General features: G+C 42.8%; 1 protein-coding gene across 2 annotated transcripts in view; it reads right to left on the bottom strand.

The window, feature by feature from the left end:
- Positions 1 to 18,356, bottom strand: part of LOC117249176 (fatty acyl-CoA reductase 1) — an 82,379-nt gene that overhangs the window by 37,654 nt on the left and 26,369 nt on the right. For both annotated transcript variants that reach the window (XM_033614620.2, XM_078165302.1), the window contains exon 2: positions 7,679 to 7,966. In XM_033614620.2, coding sequence (XP_033470511.1) covers positions 7,679 to 7,966 — 288 coding nt within the window. The remainder of the gene's footprint in view (positions 1 to 7,678; positions 7,967 to 18,356) is intronic.

Raw genomic sequence — 18,356 nt, 5'->3', positions numbered from 1 at the left:
TTTATTCAGATCTAAGCTTCAAGTCCCACATTAACAAAGTGACAAAAACATTTTTCCAACTCACAAACATCGCCATGGTATGATCATTTCTAAATGAAAAAGATGCTGAGAAAGTGATTCATGCCTTTATTTCAAGCCATTTCGACTACTGTAACTTTTTACTGGCCTCCCAAAAAACACTGAGAGACTTCAGCTCATTCAAAACTCCGTAGCTCGCATATTAACCAGAACCAAGAGGAGAGAGCACATCAGGCCAGTCTGAGCTGCTCTGCACTGACTTCCTGTTACATTTAGAACTGATGTAAGGTCCTCAAAGGTATACAAAGCCCTCAATGGACTGGGACAGAGCTACATTGCTAACTCTCTTGTTAACTATTTGCCTCAAAGATCACTGCAATCATCTGCTGCTGGTTTATTGGAGGTCCCCAGCAACAGCCATAAGATCAGTGATGTAGCCTTTGTCAGTTACGTCCCAAAGCTATGTAACAAACTACCTATAGATATCAGAGAAGCTAGCTCGCTAAATATTTAATAGAAAGGTAAAAAAATGTATCTGTTCACTTTAGCCTTTAAGAGGCTAGCGGAGTAAAAAGTTGCATGACGTGTCAATACTCCAGTAAAGTACGAGTGTTTAGTTCCTCCACATTCCACCACTGGAGATAAAGTCTGTGTTTAAACACAGTCATCAGCAGCCATCTCTCCATCTTACAGTCCAGGCAGACCATGAATCAGTTAATGGTGTGCTGACATCATGCCAACGTGAGGAGTGTAAAGAAGGAGGAACACCAACATGAGTCAACATGGCTTAAAAAAATACTACTACACTTGATATCTGCTTTTGTGTGTTCATGTCTGTGATTTGTCTTTTTCTGTCAGCTGTTTTACAGATATTATAATTAAAAGAGAATTGGAATAATCCAGTGGAGCTGACTTCTGTTTACTAAAGCAGCAGCTACACATCTGCTCTAATAAAAGACTTGTTGAACTTCTCACCTGCTCCGCTCCGCTCTGCTCCGGTCCATTAGACCACACGTTTGAACAAATATGGAGAGTAAACGCTGGCAACCAGCAACAGTACATTAGTAATACAGGTAAAACAGGAAGGCTTTGTTTAGTCAGACAATGTTGTGAAAGGAGGCAGTGCTGGGTGTAAAGTATTTGCTCAGAGAGAGTTAGATGCAGGGGTGCTGCCAGATATTTTGGAGCCCCTAAACTGGGACTCCTGAGTTTCAAGCAGGAAATTAATCTACATTTAAAATGCATATCCATATCAAAACTTCCAGATAGGGACGTGACATCTAATAATTATGTCACAATAACAGACAAGATATAGAACTCATACAATCATCTCAACTAAAAAATGTCCACCACAAGCTTTGTTTAAACTTTCAACCACATCTTATGGTCTTTATCATTAAATATTTTGTTTAATACTTTAAAACAAATAGAAGACAGACAATCAGCAATTCCTCATATTTAGAAAAAGCTGGAATCGGCACATAGTGGGACCTTTTTTGCTCGATAAATTAATTACTGTGCAGGCTTTTTTGGCACTTCAAAGATTGTTCTCCACCATTGGAGGAGCCAAATAAAAAACTCATTTTGCTGAACTGTAGAAATTAATGACAACTGTAATCGTCAGGGGAATTTCTATTAAGTTTGAGTTATTTTTTGGATCTTTATAAAGCAGAAAAAGGTAATAGGAGTGAAATATTTTGATTTTTACAGTGAAAATGTTCAGCTCTCTTTACTATGAGGATGATGTATTGCAGTGGTTCTCAACCAGAGGTTCAGGGACCCCAGTGGCCCTTGAGATAGTTCCAGTGGGTCCCTAGAAAAGTGGGGAACAGTTTGTTTTCAGTGACTAGTCTGATTACAGGTTTCACCACCTCCACGGTTATCCCCTCAAGTGTAATTAACAACTATGGAATTCTAGCATTCATCATATCTACATACCAAAATCCTTTCAGATGGAGGTCCCTGAAGCGAAGTCTAATCAAATGAAGGGCAAAGACCTAATGTATTTCAATTTAAGGATCCTCGACATGACGGAGATTGAGAATAACTCTTGTGTTGCCTGGTCTTTGTGTTGGAAAAGTTAATAAAAATCATAAATAACGTAAATTAATTTTTGATTCATCTTCTGTCAATCAAAAATGTTTCCAATACTACACACTTTTAATCATAATCCAGCCAGCACCAAGCAGCAACCTCCGGGGCTGAAAAATGAAGTCAACACAGAAGTGCCAAAAACTGCAGTTCCTCTAATGGCCACTTGAGGCTGGCTCCAAGAGCAAGTCGATCCCCATAGACCCCCATGTTAAAATGCCCACTAAATAAACATGTTTACAGCCTGGTACAAAATACAGTTAGGGTCTCTATAACTTAACTCCTAAGGAGTCGGATGTTCAGTTTTTCTGGTGGGTAGATTTAGTTTTAAGCCTGTTTCTCCTGGAAAATTTAGCATTAGCATTATCACAGTTAACCATAGCTGTAAATGCACCTCGCTAACAAAGCTAGCAGCTAGCATTAGGGTTTGCTCCACCCTCTCATACGTATATGGTCATTTCTGGCTCCAAAAATCCAAGATGGCAACAGCCACAATGCTCAAGGCTTCAAAACAGGAGTCCACAAACCAATGGGTGACATCACAGTGGCTCCACCCATTATTTTTTTTACACACTATACATGCACAAGATATATCATTTCGTATAACCATCTGTGTTACAGCTGTCACTGAAAAGCCTCTAAAGCAATTATCAATAGTCATTCTACTGTATACCATTAAACCACTCCCTCATCCAGGATCCTGCTCTGTAGGCAAATTCCACAAGATCCCATCCTACTCAAAGCCATTGAACCTCCCACATCTCCACCAAAATGCTTGATCTCATCCTTTGCAGCTTCAGCCGTATGAAGATGCTGCGCGGCCTGTTACCGCGTTCAAAAGCCCGCTGGTGGGTGGAAATAGCATGCCACAGAGCAGGAGAGAGGCCCTGTGTACCCAGAGGCCTACTTGTATCAAGTGCCTGACATGCCATTCAGCGCCTGGCACCGCACCAGGGCCTGCAGGCATCTAAACATTTCCACTGAATCAAAGTAGCCTCCGCACAGACAGACAGCCTTAAATGTCAGAGTCGGTGCGGTGGAGATGCACACAGACAATGAGATTCCTATCGGTTTGTCCCTTCTCCTGCTCGGGGCAGCTCCCCTGATTGCATCCCTTGACAAAAACACCACGGGACAGATCTGATGGTCGTTACCTAGCAACAGGTGGTAAGAAAGATACTGGCCTGGCTTGAAGGATGAGAGGAGAGGCTACTCGAGAGACAAAACCACCGTTCTCCCTCATGAATTATGCCGATTCTAAATAGAATAATACTGACCTGAGGACTCGCCATGAATACCAATTGGTACTTGAGGCTCGGTCATGGAAATTTAATGACATCACTTCTGAATGTGGACCGAGCGTGAGTGAGTCTGTCACTGGCAGAGCATCAGGCAGTGTCCTGATAGCGGATGCGATTAGAGTGATGCCAAATCCAATGGAAAACTGTTTGAGGGGGTAGATACTGCAAACACTAGCAGTAGATAAATCATGTGTCGATATCTGTGAAGATGAAGTGGGTTAAATACTCGCTAACTGACATGCAACGGGAACTTTGGTTTATGGACTTTTAATTATCTGTGTGACACTGTTGTGGGATGCAGAGCTGGGAGCTAAACCTTTTATCCTCTCCTCTTCTGTTACAGCTTTGTGAAGCTCACCAGCGTCTGCTTTGTTGCAGACATGACAGCAAATACTGTACAGACGCAGGTTAAGAGGAACTGTTTGATTATCACTGCTTCTTTTCTGCCTTAAAAGCTGCAGCAGAGGAGGAACATGCATTTTAAAAAGGTGTTTATATAATATAAAGTCCTTTCTCTGTCGCCCACTCTCCCCATTTCTGATGTAAAGAAATTACAGGGTGTTAAGCAGCACTTTAACAGAACTGTTGTGTGAGAGTGAACTAATTACAGGGTGAGAGGTATTCTGTGAATCCTGAATGGCCGAGCATTACGTTTTACCTTGGGGGTGTAAAGAAAAGGGCAAATAAAACAGCTCAGTAGCTAGAAGAAAGTTTTGGCACCGTACATTTCTGCAAACTATTGATACGTCACATTTCATATCATAAACATCTCTAAAGTTATGTGGTTGTTGACGTAAAGAATAGGAGTTGAATTTGCCATCAGGAGATGGAGGCGGAGATAGGTGGCGTGACACCTGGGTGAGACGGCTTCCAAACTGCAGACCACTGCAGACCACCGTTCAAGATCATCAAACAACAAGACATCAGCAGCATTTCTAGCAGTGCTTGTGCCACCAAAAGTGGGTGTTTTCAGAAAAACGTTGGCAGCATTTACACCAGCAATTTTGCTACCAAAAGCAGATGTTTTTTGGCAAGACATTGACTACATTTCCAGCAGCAAACATGCCACCAAAAGCGGGCGTTTTTCAATGAGACATCTGAATAATTACCAGCTATGATTGTGCCACCAAAAGTGGATGTTTCTTAGCAAGACACTGACTGCATTTCCACTGGCGACTGTGCAAACCAAAAGCAGGTGTTTTTAGCAAGGCATTGGCAGCATATATGCCACCAAAAGCAGGGTTTTTTAGCGAGACATTTGCAGCATTTCCAGCAGCAATTGTGCTAGTAAAAGTGGGTGCTTTTTAGTGAGACATCCATTGCATTTCTGGCAGTGATAGTGCAACCAGAAGCAGGTGTTTTTAGGTAGACACAGACGGCATTTCCAGCGGTGACTGTGTCATAGAAAACTGCTGTTTTTTAGCGAGACACTGGTGGCATTTCCAGCGGAAATCATGCCACCAAAAGCAGGTCTTTTAAGAGAGACATAGGTGGCATTTCCAGCGGTCACTGTGCCACCAATAGTGGATGTTTTTAGAAAGATGTTGGCAGCATATACATCAGCAACTGTGCCACCAAAAGCAGATGTGTCTTAGCAAGACAGCAGTGATTCTGCAACCAAATGCACGTGTTTATAGCAAGACATTAGCTGCATTTCCAGCGGTGATTGTGTAACCAAAAGCAGGTGTTTTTTGTAAGACATATGTCCCATTTCCAGCTGTGACTGTGTCACAGAAAACGGCTTTTTTTTGTAAGATATTGGTGCATTTCCAGAAGCTACTGTGCCACCAGAAGCATGTTTTTTAGACAGATGTCAGCTGCATTTCCAGCGGTGATTGTGCCCCCAAAACATGATCTTTTCCTTATCATAACCAAGTGGTTTTGGTGCCTCACCAAAACCACGTTAAGTCACGTTAAGAAACGTTTCAACATATCCGCTACATCATAACATACAAACGTTATATATGGTTTGCAGAAATGTACAATGCCAACAGAGATCGCGGAGACTGGGTTGAACAAACACAAGTGCTCTTCTAAATTAAGGGACAAATTCTCAAACTGCTGCTCGGCTGCTATCACAGCAGTGAGTAGAGTAATGAATGCAGTACCAAGGTTCAATGGGAGTGGTAAAAATAGATGCTACTTAAAAGGAAGACAGAGAAAGAGAAAGGGGAATACAGCGAAAGTGTGATTTTCTTAGGTGTACTGACAGTTTGAGGCCAACAACACCCGGGCAGAGCAGAGCAGCAGCTGCTTCCAAGCACATCAATACGCACCCAGTGTCAATGCTTTGGTTCTCATTAAGTCCAACATAGTTGGGAGGTTTTTGTTGAGTCATGCTTTGCTGCTTGGCTTGATACAGCTGACGCCACATATTTTGGAACTCATGCCCAGCCTCCCCCCCTTACCTCCCTCTGGTTTTGTCTCCTCCACCTCTTTCCTTTCTCGCCCCACCATCTCTTTATCTGATTTTCTCTTCTTTACCTCCTCTCCATCCTAAAACCTTCCCACCATTATTATCCACCCTCCTCATTCTCACCACACCCCGGATGATTTCAATGAGATAGCTCCCAGTTCAGTTAACCTTTTAGTACTCTTGATCAGACTCCTCATTTTGCTCTCCGACTGTTTCTCTGCTGAAACTCAAAGACAAACTATTGGACTCTTCTGGGGTCATTAGGTTTGCTTCACCATGGCAACAGCAGCTGCTGCTGTAATTCACAGGCAAATTTCTATTTCTCTGTAAACATACTTACAGCCGCAATGCCTTTTCGACAACCCTGGTATTGAATGATGATTTGAATCAACAGCCCACTTGTCAAAACGTCCAAACACACCGAGTGTCACCTGGTGTGATGGCCTCAGAGGCACTTCCTCAACTAATGGCTCTTTTCGCTGCTCGTCCACATTAACTGACTGCTGTGTTTTAAACGAGGATGAGAGTGTTTAGCCATTATGATCTGTCATTTCCCACCTGTTCAAACTGCAGTGAAAGACAGCAGAAGATGTTATGTTTCTAGGGTTATACATGTATCTGATTCAAGCAGCAGACCAAGTGTGAAGGAATAAGGCAGACTGACATGTCTTTGCAGTCCACAGCACAGACTTTCCGTCACCTTATCTATGTTTCCAGTACAGTTTGGTTAACAGGTATCTAACAGAGTAGCAGGAGTTGGAAGAGGAGCTGGTTCTGGGTGCATTTACTTCCTATTTCAAAGTTTCTCTAACCAATATCCTCAGTTTTCTTCAACACACTGCTTTGAAAAATATAAGGATACTATAGGGTTATACTTTGACCACTACACTGAAAACAAACCAAGCAGTGGTGAGCTGCCATGCCATGGTTATTAAAGGCTGCGGTGGTCACTCAGAGCTGCGGCCGTTTGATTCTGCGACGAGGTACAGCCGAACTAAAAGTTGGGGATAGTTTAATTTCTGGCAGTGAATTGCGGCCAGAGAATACCCACAGTCAATCAATCAACAAAATCCTGAAACTCTGGTCCCATGTTGACCTGTGTTACAAAGAATTTCTTCCCGTCTGAAACACATGAACACACCTCCCGGTTGCTGTAAGTCACACTTTACCTCGGCTTGGTTTGTTTTCGGTGTTACTTTTAATTATTTCAGCTTTGTTTTTGAGAAATCACATTTTTTGGTGAGGCGGATGGCTGTATGTGTTTTCCATTGGATACACATGGGCTTTGGCCACTGCTGAGAAGCTGAATCACAGCTGTGGTGAATTCAAAACATGACGCCATCGTTGCAGAATTCATCCAAAATAGAAAAAAAAAAACAAAAGTCCAACAAGCCTCAATAACGTGTGCAGATTCTACCCAATGAGACAATGGCTAACGGTGATGGTTCTGTCTGACTGGCCAGAGAGTTAAATGCTTGGCACGTATCGGACAAAGCTGCGACTACAGAGGGAATGTAACTGAACTGTATTCAAAGTGCAACACTGCACTGTGAATTTATCATGCAAGTTGATATCTTGATGACCATAAAAAAGAAAGATATATTTTGCAGCCCTATCAGGAGTCATACTTTACCTCTCTACCTGTGTGTTATGTACTTAACCTTGGAAGTACCTGGATTAATTATATGACGAGGAATTGTTTTTGAAGTGAAAAGACATCGGTCTAATGTACTGATGTATTCCATGTTTGTATTCATGTTACTTTTAATTGTGTTAATAGTCTGAAAGTTCTACAGTGGGTAACTTTGAAAGGTTGAATCAACCATATAAAGTCAACACAATCAGCTCTTACCTTGCACGTCATCATGTCACTGACCCTTTGCTGCATGGACTGCCCAGCTTTAGGTCTGACCAGCAGGTAGAGGGCTTTGACCTCGGGGCAGGACCGCAGCAGCTTCTCCACCAGCACCTTCCCCATGAAGCCCGTGGCTCCCGTGATCAGCACGTTCTTGCCGGCGTAGAATTCCGGTATGGACGCCATGCTGCTGTCCGCTGTGCCGCTGCAGATGTCTGACAGTCTGGTCTGTCCGTCTGCTGCCTGCTCCTCTAACCCGCCGAGCTCCCGGTCTTCAGACAGCTCCTGCACAGGGAGGAGGATGTGAACGTGAGGACTGGCGGCCACATGATTTAAATACAGTATCAGGAAGTACTTGTGATGCTCCTGTGTGAATACACAGCGAGCTAAAGTGTTGAAGCGGTTTAGTGAGGAGCCAAATCTAAAACTGTGAATCACACTAATGTGGCAGGGTTGTAAAAAGGAGATTTACATGAATGAAATGTTGCCTTTAATGGCTTCAGTTTGATATATTACAGGAGGAAAAACACATTTTAACAAATTCAGAATGTGCATCAGTGGCGTTATCGCTCTGTTCTGACCTTCAAACTGCCTGAAGAAACATCCAACTAGTATGTAAATTAGATGAATATTCATACAGGCGGAAATAGAGAGGGCAATGTTCAGGGGCAATTCGACATGGGCTTGTGTGTGTGTGTGTGTCTGTGGTGAGTTTACAACCAAAGGCTGTGCTCCAGGGGAGAGGTAAAATTCACAGCACAGCAAGCAAATATTATTTTCATAATTAAATCAATTATTCAAATCATCTTTTCTGGTCACATATGGATCCAAAGAGCACCTGTGTTGAAACCTGCATGTGTCAAGCAGCACTCCTAAGCCAACCTATTTTATAAAGCAATGAATCGTTCGAAAAATTCAGCATAAGCATCTTCAGCGTTTTTTACAACTTTACACACCACAGCCGCTCCTGTAGATTAGAGGTTAAAAAGTTGACTTATGAGCTGCAGCGTCCCTAAGATAGGGCTGACCGGAGATGTTTGCTCTCTCTTACTCATTTCCTGTTACCTCTCCACAGTCTGAAAATTTTTAGGAGTTCAAACGCCAAAGGGCTGAAACCCTTTTGTTTATGCGCTGATTTATTATTCATAATCTTTGTCCCGAATGTTTTTGCAACTTCCCGTGAGATGGTAAATCGTAGACGCATGAAATTCTCACCAATGATCGGAAGTTGTGTGCCAATGCTGCCAAAAAAATGTGACCCCAACCATACTGATGGGGACGCTATGATTGAAAAGTCAAATTTTGAAATTTGAAAACACGAAACTTGGTACAGACATCCATCTATTTCCATCAGGGTTGCCCACATACCTCATTTGGTTTGGTTCAATCGAACTCAAGTCTGTTTGCCCCCTCAGTGCGGTTTGTTTGGGCAGGTGTGAACACAGCAATCACACCCAGGTGCGCACCAAAACAACCTGACTGAGACCTTCTTGAAGAGGTGGTCTTGGTCCGGTAACAACAGCACTCTGGTGCTGTTCGTTGGTGGTAAGAACGTGTTCCTGACCGTGTATTTCCTCCAACATGAGCACTCTGATTTTAGTGTCAGATTGGATTTACGATAGATCCATCTGAGGCTATATCTTACAAGCTACTTTATGTGTGCAACCATGTGTCCCTGCTGTCCAGTGCTGGGTGTAACCTGTGTAACAGCAGCAACAGAAAGTTTGCGGATCTGGCGCAGTGCTGGGTGTAACCTGTGTAACAGCAGCAACAGAAAGTTTGCGGATCTGGCGCACAATTTGGCCAAAAATCAAGTGTTTTTCCAAACATCACCAAACTTGGCAAATATTTTTAATTAAGCGGTTAAGCATGAGGCCATAAAGTTCTCGAAACAGACTAATTAGGGGTGACAGCGCCGTGTGAGTGTGATGAGCGTCTCCTGGACTGTCAGAAAACCTGTTACTTATCTCAAATGCAAGAGTCGGAACTGTCAGAGGTCATTTTCCTTTTGCAGTTTGCAACTTCTAACAGTCTGTGTTGGCTTGAACCCCAGAAACATATTTTTTTGTAGTATTTTTTTGGGTGTCCTTGTGACTTTGAGTTTTGACTATTGTAATACGACAGTTAAACTGCTATTGTGCTAAATGTTAATTTCAGTACTAAAGACGTGATTTTGAATATATCTGTCATTATCAGGATGCACCTTTCTGCAGAGAATTTTATTTCAACCATATAACCCCTCTTGTAAAGGAATATTCACAGAAGCTACCTTTTAAGGCCCCCAGAGTCAAACATGAACACACACGTTACCTCTGGCGTGGGACAACGTGACCTCACAGCTCTACTATCTCTGCCCTCCACAATCAGTCGACCCAAACCACAGCAGCACTGGATGTACGGCTACAATCACCCTATATGATGATATTCCTCTGGACTATCTTCCATCTGCTCCTGAAGTTAAGACAAGAACACTTTAAGCTTGTTTTGGAGACATTGCTCGACATCTCCAGCCGTCACTGCGTCTGTTTGTGTAATCTCTCTGTCATTCCACAAGGTCTCATACTGTAGTTTCTCAGAAGGCAGCTTGTTGTGTTGACTCAGGGTTATCCTTACATGATAATGAGATTTGCATGGCGACAGATCCAAACCCACATTAGCCGGGGACCATTGCTGGTTAGCAACAACATTTACACAACAATCTCTTCCCATTGCTCACACACCTGCCTCAGCCGGCTAAAACACACATTTACACAAGATATAGTGACCCGTGCTTGCACTCTGTCATTCTTTCAATGATTTTTGGCGTGTTTCTGCTGCCCTCATTCTACTGCAACTTAATTGGATCAATTGCTGCTCTAATGGTGGCGGTGTAATGGACTGCGTGTGCTTATTTGGGCCAATTCAGTACAATAAATCAGGAGCTGCATTTGCTGCTTTTGTTGTGGCAGGTGTCCAGGTCCTAAAGGGTCCTGATGAGGACAAAGACACCAGACAGAGGCTGATGAGGCTTCAGCTGCTGGTCATTAGCTTATAGGTACTGACTCTGCTCCCGGTGTTCATGAACTGCACACTGAGCGTCTGGAGTCAACAACAGAAGCAACCGTTTGCTCTTTGGCGAGCAGATTACATTTTGCAGTTGACTTGGCGACAGTGCCTCCTGATTGGTCAAAATTTGGGGCATCTGTGGGTTAAACTGTCAATTCACCTGAATTACAAAAAAAAAAAAAAAAGTTTCCTCTTACTCCAAATAGTATGTCAGTATGTTTTAGGTGCCCAGGCTGTGACGTCTCAGTTATTTACACACCTTACTTATTATCTGATTTACATCGACAAATACCGGCGTAGTTAACATTTAGAGTTGCACAACAATCCTGTGTTAATGCGAAATGAGCTGGTTGTCCTTTTCCTTACAAAGACACATGTACAGTTTTAATTTAAAGGAGTACATTGATTATAGACAAAGAAACATTTACAGTTAACAAGCCATTTCAAGTTTAGGGGACTCCTTGGCTCCCATAGAAGCCATTTTTATTCAGATATCTTAAAGTGAGAGTTCAAGGGACCCCTTTAAAAAGTTGCCATGCCAGTTTTTCCCTCGCCAAAATTTTGCCTAAATTTGGAGCGTTTTTTAGCCTAATAAGCTAGCATGGCATGGTTAGTACCAATGGCTGCCCTTGTTTGTCTAGTTGCATAAGACACCACTACTTTCACACTAGCTTAAAAAAATGAGCATGCCACAGTCTCTTAAAGACAGTAATGTCTGCCAGGCAGGGGCGTATCAGGGTGGCCATGGCTCCCCCAGCCCCCCCACCACTGTCTAGGGCGCCAACTAATGATTACTTTCTACATTATTTAATGTGGAGAAAACAATAATTTGGTGTATAAAACATCAGATGATAGTAAAAAAAAAAAGTTTCCCCAGAGTCTAATGTGACGTTTTTAAATGTTCTTATTTCGTCCAATCAACATTTTTTAAACCTGAAATCATTCAATTTACGATAAGCCAAGCAAACGCAGAAAACTTTTACATTAAAGAAGACGGAGCCATCAAATGTTTAGTATCTTTACTTGATCAACTCCCCGACTGACTGTTGCAACTCTACTGACAACTGTCAAGTGTTTGTTCTATGGATTATCCATAGTAATAAAGAAAGTGTTTCTAAAATGACAAACTTCTCTTAAAATCATTCAAAAGCATTTTCCTTGTGAATGAAATTTTGCTCAATTTTATTGTATTGCTGTGGCAGCAAAAAGAGATACACTTCAAAACCTCTACTGGTGTAGAAAGCGAGAAGTTTTTCCATAATTTGGCTGAATGTTGTGACAACTGACTTCCAGTTACATTAACAGAATCTAATGCTATTCACTGTATTTACTGTAACGTCCTCAGAGGGAGAGGTTGCTCATTGTGCCTTCAAGGTCCATCAAACCCCCACAGAGACAACAAAACTACAGCAGGCATTTATAGCCACTTGAGGAAATGAGTGAGTGCATAGGAAGTTTATCACTGCTGGATTACAGCTGCAGGCCGATCAGTCACTACTGTGCACTCAGGTCAGACTGTTTCAGACAAAGAGGAGCATGTTCAAATCATGTGAAATCTAACTCAGCAGCTTCTGCTGTTGAATGAAGAATCCCAAAAAAGTTTTATTCAATAATTCAGTGTCACACAGGGTGAGTAATTGATGCACAAATAATAATTTGGGGGGTGAATTATTCCTTTAAGTACATTTTGATGTGATTACTTTCATACTGTTATTTAAAACAGACTTTGTATGCAGGGCTTCTACTAGTTGTAGAGTATTTTTGCAATGTGGTGTTACTAGTTTCACCTGGGTAAAAGATCTGAGTTCATCTTCCACCACTGCAAAGCCAGTTTGGTTTGTGGTTTTAAAAACCACACGAGTAATGTTGGTATTTTTCACAGAAGCAGTGCAACTTATCTGTAACCATACGGCTTTATGAGAAGAGGACAACGTTACTGTGGATTTTATTGCAGTTTTTAGTTGTATTTGATGGTTATAGTGCACTGCTGAACATTCACAGTCTGAGACTTTGTCCGTATTTCCCTTCAGACAGTAACTGACTGTAACCCACATCAATCTGAGCCGTCATGTGACTTCAGCTGTGTTTTCTCTCTGAGGCTCACTGCAGCTATGTGTCTCTCTGATCAAAGCACCGTGCTGGATGTGTGGGCTAAAAGCTCACAACCATGCTGCCAGTGTTGCTGTTCATTTGTGCGTAACCATGGCAACGATGCACTGATACATCACAGGCCTCTTTAAGACTGGATGACAGCTTCCTGTCTCTGGTTGGCATCATCTTTTGCTCCGAAACCAATCACAGGAGCGGGGCACGTTCAGTCCTGTCTAACATTTGCCAACTTGACTGTTTAACAAAAAAAAAAAAAATAGGGGCTGATGGGATGCCTACTTGTAAAATTCTGCACTTGGCAACAATAGCACAACATTTAGCCAAGGCTGACGCTCGATCAGCGCTTTTAGTGACTCAGTGGAGCTTGTGATTTGTACACAAGATGAGTTTTTTCCCTGCTGTCTGCTTCTTTTATCCTCTCCTGGGCTGCAGATTCCCGGCATGTCTGCCCAAAGACAGAAGACGGAAACCAAATCCTCCTGAGCCAAACGTGGCCCAGATAACAAAACAACAATCTTGTATTTACTTGCTTTCCTTCCATCCGGCCATCTGAGCTTGCAATATTGAATTACACTCCTTAAAAACACACAGAAAAAAGATGAGCATGTTTGATTTAGTCTTCCGCTGGTTTGCAGCGGAAAAGAGGCGTCACAGAAACTGAGGCCTGGTTTTGGAGCTGGAAGCAAAGCCCACTGAGCTTTGCATTTACACCAATTCTGATGATCTTAATCCTTTTTATCTGGATCTATAACTTACAGACGTGCAGATTTACTGCTCTGTACGCACAGACACCAAAATAAAAAGGGTCAAGTCAAGGTCCTCTGCTGAGGCCCCCTGACATTCCAGCTTTGTGCTTCACAGAAATTCCCCGTGGACACAAGGACAAGAGCAGGGGGGCTGAAAGTCACTACGGATTAACGCTCGACAATGGAAATGTTCCTGCAGCTGGAAAAGTGTTGGAATGGACGCGCACATCCCAGATTCATGACACGCAAACACACACACACACACTGCATTCTTCTGAGGTTAGACAACCCCACCTCCAGCCGCTCCCTCTGCCTGTCAGTGAGGCAGATGATGTCCAGCCACATCCTGCTACAAGCCAGCATGGAAATAGGAGCTAAACTAGTTATGTCAAGAAGTCCAGTTTCTGTTGCACAGAACTCCCAGTGTTTACTGGGGCTCCATGTGGCTGCCTGACAGTATCTCATAATTCCCTCAACTTGCCCTCGTCAATCATGGTGAAGGTTGAGCAGAATAAAGCTCAGACGACGTGTGTCAGCATTAACCTTGCTGTGTTGTCACTGATGAATAAGACAGCATCCTTTTTACAGTCTGTATTAAAAGTACTGGGCAGCAAGGACGAGCACTAAAACCTGAAGGGACCAGCTTCTCAGGTTATGATGCCATCTTGACAAAGTGCTGCATCATGACCATCAAGTCACTCAGGGTCATTTCAAAAATAAAGTTTGGAGATGCTCGAGGCATAAGAGTGCAGCTCAGCTGCAGAGATTTCAATGCTGCTGCACTCTGGCCTTATTTCATGTTTCCTTTTCTTCCGACTGAGGGTTTTCTGTGTTTTCCTCAAAGCCTCTCTCTCCGGGAGGTCCACGCTGTTTGTCGGAGGCGGGTTGTTTTAAGCCGCAGCTCTGCAGTCCTTCTGCTGCCTCCGGCGTTTCCTCACACAACCCCTCTATTAGTGGGTCAGCTGAGTGCTGCTGGAGACACAGGCAAAAATCGAGCTCTACAGCTGCACACTGGCTCAGACCATTATAAATGGACAAAAGCTGACAGAGGCGGGAGCAGAGGGAGAAAGTGTGGGAAAAATAGAAAGAGCAAAATGCTGCAAAATGCAGCCAATAATTAAGGCAGCATTAGTCAACTTGAATGCCAGTGCCAAGCAGCACAAAGGAAAAGTCGGTCCCTTTCACTAAATAACACAGTGCCAACACTGTAAAATAAAAGAATAAAAAAAAACACACTGAAAAGCCGTGTTAAGTGTACTACCACTGCGGGCAGTCGTTTTCACATCCCGGTGCCAACATGGAGACCTCTGAAAAGACAAGGTCCAACTGATAAATTCGAGCCAGGAGACAGGAGGGTTTCAGGGGCCAAACTCGTCTCATCTCATCCAGGATCCAAGACTCCCAGAATGGAAAGCAGCACTAACAGTCTGTCTATACAGGAGGGGTAGCATGAGTAGTGCTCAATCTGTGTCGACACAGGATGCTTCCAGGCACAGTACTGAGTTGTAGGTCACCCCCGTTTTGGCATGATCATCATACACTGCTCCTTTCGCAGAACGGAAGGAGCTATGGATAAGATAAGAGAGGAAATGAGCAACTCTGAGGTCAGCCAATGACCTGATCATCAGATTAGATAAATAAAATATTAGTTCCTGGAACAAAATAAGAGCTCAGTGACTTCATTAAACAACCATGGTAAATGCATTGCAGACCACAAACATGTTACATTTGTTGTTTCATATTTAGTGGATATGTTGAAAATTCTTCATTTCTTAGTTTCAATTTCTGTTGCAACAGTGCTGTGGTTAACGTGACTGGGTTTAGGCTCAAAAACCGCTTGGTCAGGGTCAGGAAATCATTGTGTTTTGTCTGTAAATGCACACTTTTGTCTTCACAAACACAACTAGACATGTCCAAAGTCTTGTTACCAAAAAACAAACAAACACGGTTTTGTCGCTACAGACATGGAAGGACATGTACCGAACTGTCGTCAAAGAACACCCACTTTTGATGCTAAAAACAACTCCAGACATGTCCCAAACTCTCATTAAAAAAAAATACCCCCTTTTGCCACTACACACACAGCTGGACATTTCTCAAGTTGTCATTAAAAGTACCCACTATTGCTAAAAACACACCTGAACATATCCCCAACTTTCATTACAAACCCGCACTTTTGTGGCTACAAACACAACTGGACATGTCCCTCGCTCTCATTAAAGAAAACCCACTTTTGTCACTAAAAACACCTCTGGACATATCCTTAACTCTTGTTAAAAAACCTGCATTTGTTGCTACCAACATGGCTGGACAGGTCCTGAACTTTCATTTAAAAACAAAGACTTCTGTTGCTAAAATCACCTCTAGACATAATCCAAGCTCTCCTTAAAAAATACCCGCTTTTGTTGCTGCTTTTTGTCTCAAACTGTCATTAAAAACACCCCGTTTTGTAGCTACAAGCATGGCTGGACATGTCCCACACTCACAGTAAAGAACAGCCGCTTTTGTCACTAAAAATACCTTCGGACATATACCCAACTCTCATAAAAAAAAACCTGCTTTTGTAGCTGTCCCAAACTCCCCTTAAAAAACATTGCTAGCTTCCATAGCTTTTGTTGCTATGGAACGGCATGTCCCAAACTGCTGTTAAAAACACCTGCTTTTGTCACCAAAAAACACCTCTGGACATAACCCAACCTCCCGTTGAAAAAAACCCTGCCTTTGACGCTACAGACATAGCTGGTCATGTATCAAACTGCTATTAAGTCACTACAAACATGGCTCGTCATGGTCCTAACTTGTGTTTAAAATACCTGCTTTTGTCGCTACAAACACCTCTAGACATATCCCAAAGTCTTGTTAAAAATACCCAGCTTTGTCGCTACAAACATGGCTGGACATATCCCTAACTCGCAATACCCTCTTTCTGTCACTTCAAACACAGCCCGACCTGTCACTAACTCTTGTTTAAAAACACCTGCTTTTGTCGCTTTAAAACACCTTTAGACATATCTCAAGGTCTCATTTAAAATACCCAGTTTTGTCGTTGCAAAACACCAAAAAACTAGGGATGTCCCGATCCAGCTTTTTCACTTCCGATCCGATAGCGATATTACAGCCTTGAGTTTTGGCCGATTCCGATCCAAGCACGTATTATACATATGCACTTATTTTGTTGTCAGTCATGTTAGAAAAGGTTTGATCAAGCGATTTTACTCTAACAAGAACACCTACTTAATCGGGTTAGTTAGAATAAAAACATATCCTAAACTCATGTGAAAGAACGCCTGCTTTTGTTTCTCACCTAGGTGTCATGCCATCCACCACCTCGTCCTCCTCTGAGCTACGCCATATGTATGAAACATACAGGTGTAAAATATCCGTAGTTTGAAGAGACGTACGCCAACATTTTATGATAACGATGGCAGATTTGTGAAAGCCATCATTGTAAACTGAAAACAACTCTTGACGCATCACTATTAACCATCTTTCCCAGCATCCTCCAGCTTGACTCCCCCGCTCCAGTATATGAGGTTGTGACATTGACCCTTACACACACCCACGTAATTGCCCAGCACTTTTAAGGGCTCTTATCCCAGATTGCATTACCGCAAAAAAAACAGCAGGTCTTCTCCTCCACTTAATTTTTTCTGACGCAGCTAAAGGCTAATCTAATTAGAATTAATTATATTAGCCGTGGGCTTCGAGGATTTAAACAGTGCCTGATCTTTTTTTTAAAACCTCGAGCCAGTTTCAAATCTACACGTGAAGGTTGTTGCTCACTATCAGATATCTGGCCACAGGAGATCCACTGTGTGTGTGTGAGAGAGCTTATGTTTCTGTGTGTTCGCATACTCGTGCATCGCTGCATTGTCCACATTATGTCTGATGGCAGAGCGATTCTGTAATTACACCAGCCGTCTCTGAGTGACACAGCCTCTCGGTGCTGTGGTGTCAGTTCACGCCTGGCTCAGACCCAGACTGGCAATCTTACTCCCAAGTGCTGCGACCGGGGCCAGGAGGTCGTGAACCCGCACTGCGGCCATCATGGTCTGAATCCCACGCACCACTTTGTTTCTTTTTATTCAAACTGAAGTGCAGAACAAAAACACGAGGGCTGGAATGAGGTCAGCTAACACCAGAGACATTTCATTACACCGGGGCATTGCTGCCTCATTTCAAAGTCAAAAAGGAGAAAATAGAAAAACAGAAAAACAGTGTTCTTTTTCAGCCGTGTGTTTCTATAGTCTCAGGGTGTAAGTCAGCTTTTTCATGCAGCGTTGATAGGTCACAGTGCCCATAAAAAGGTCCATTATTTCTCAAGCCAGCATTTACTTGCAGCCACAAAATCTCCAGCAGGTAGACATTACTTTTACGCAAAACTTCGGAATAACTCCCAAGACACAAAGAGAAAAACGACACATCAGTACTAAAGCTCAGCATCCCACTTTCTCCCAAAAATACTGAATATGTAGACAAAACCCAAAGATATGAGCATGGTCCACACTACCTCCAGACATAACACTGGGTCCCAGTTCATTTGGATTCTACTTAGAGGTCATGTAGAGAAGTCTCCTATTGTTTTCTCTTTTCAGTGAGTGATTTCAACTTTTACCTGCAGAAAAACAACATGATTTTGAGCCTCTGACACCAACTGTCCTGCCATCTTAGGTACATGAGGTTGTGAACTCAGAGCTCTTAGAAAATTAGGGCTGCCCCCTAATAGTCGATCAGACTTTAGGCGACGAGAAAGGTCATTGGTCGGCAAGATTTCA

Source organism: Epinephelus lanceolatus, chromosome 23 (genome assembly GCF_041903045.1).
Source record: "Epinephelus lanceolatus isolate andai-2023 chromosome 23, ASM4190304v1, whole genome shotgun sequence".
In the NCBI taxonomy this organism is placed as follows: Eukaryota; Metazoa; Chordata; class Actinopteri; order Perciformes; family Serranidae; genus Epinephelus; species Epinephelus lanceolatus.
The sequence above is the reverse complement of the archived record's forward strand: the minus strand, read 5'-3'. Positions and strand labels throughout refer to the sequence as shown.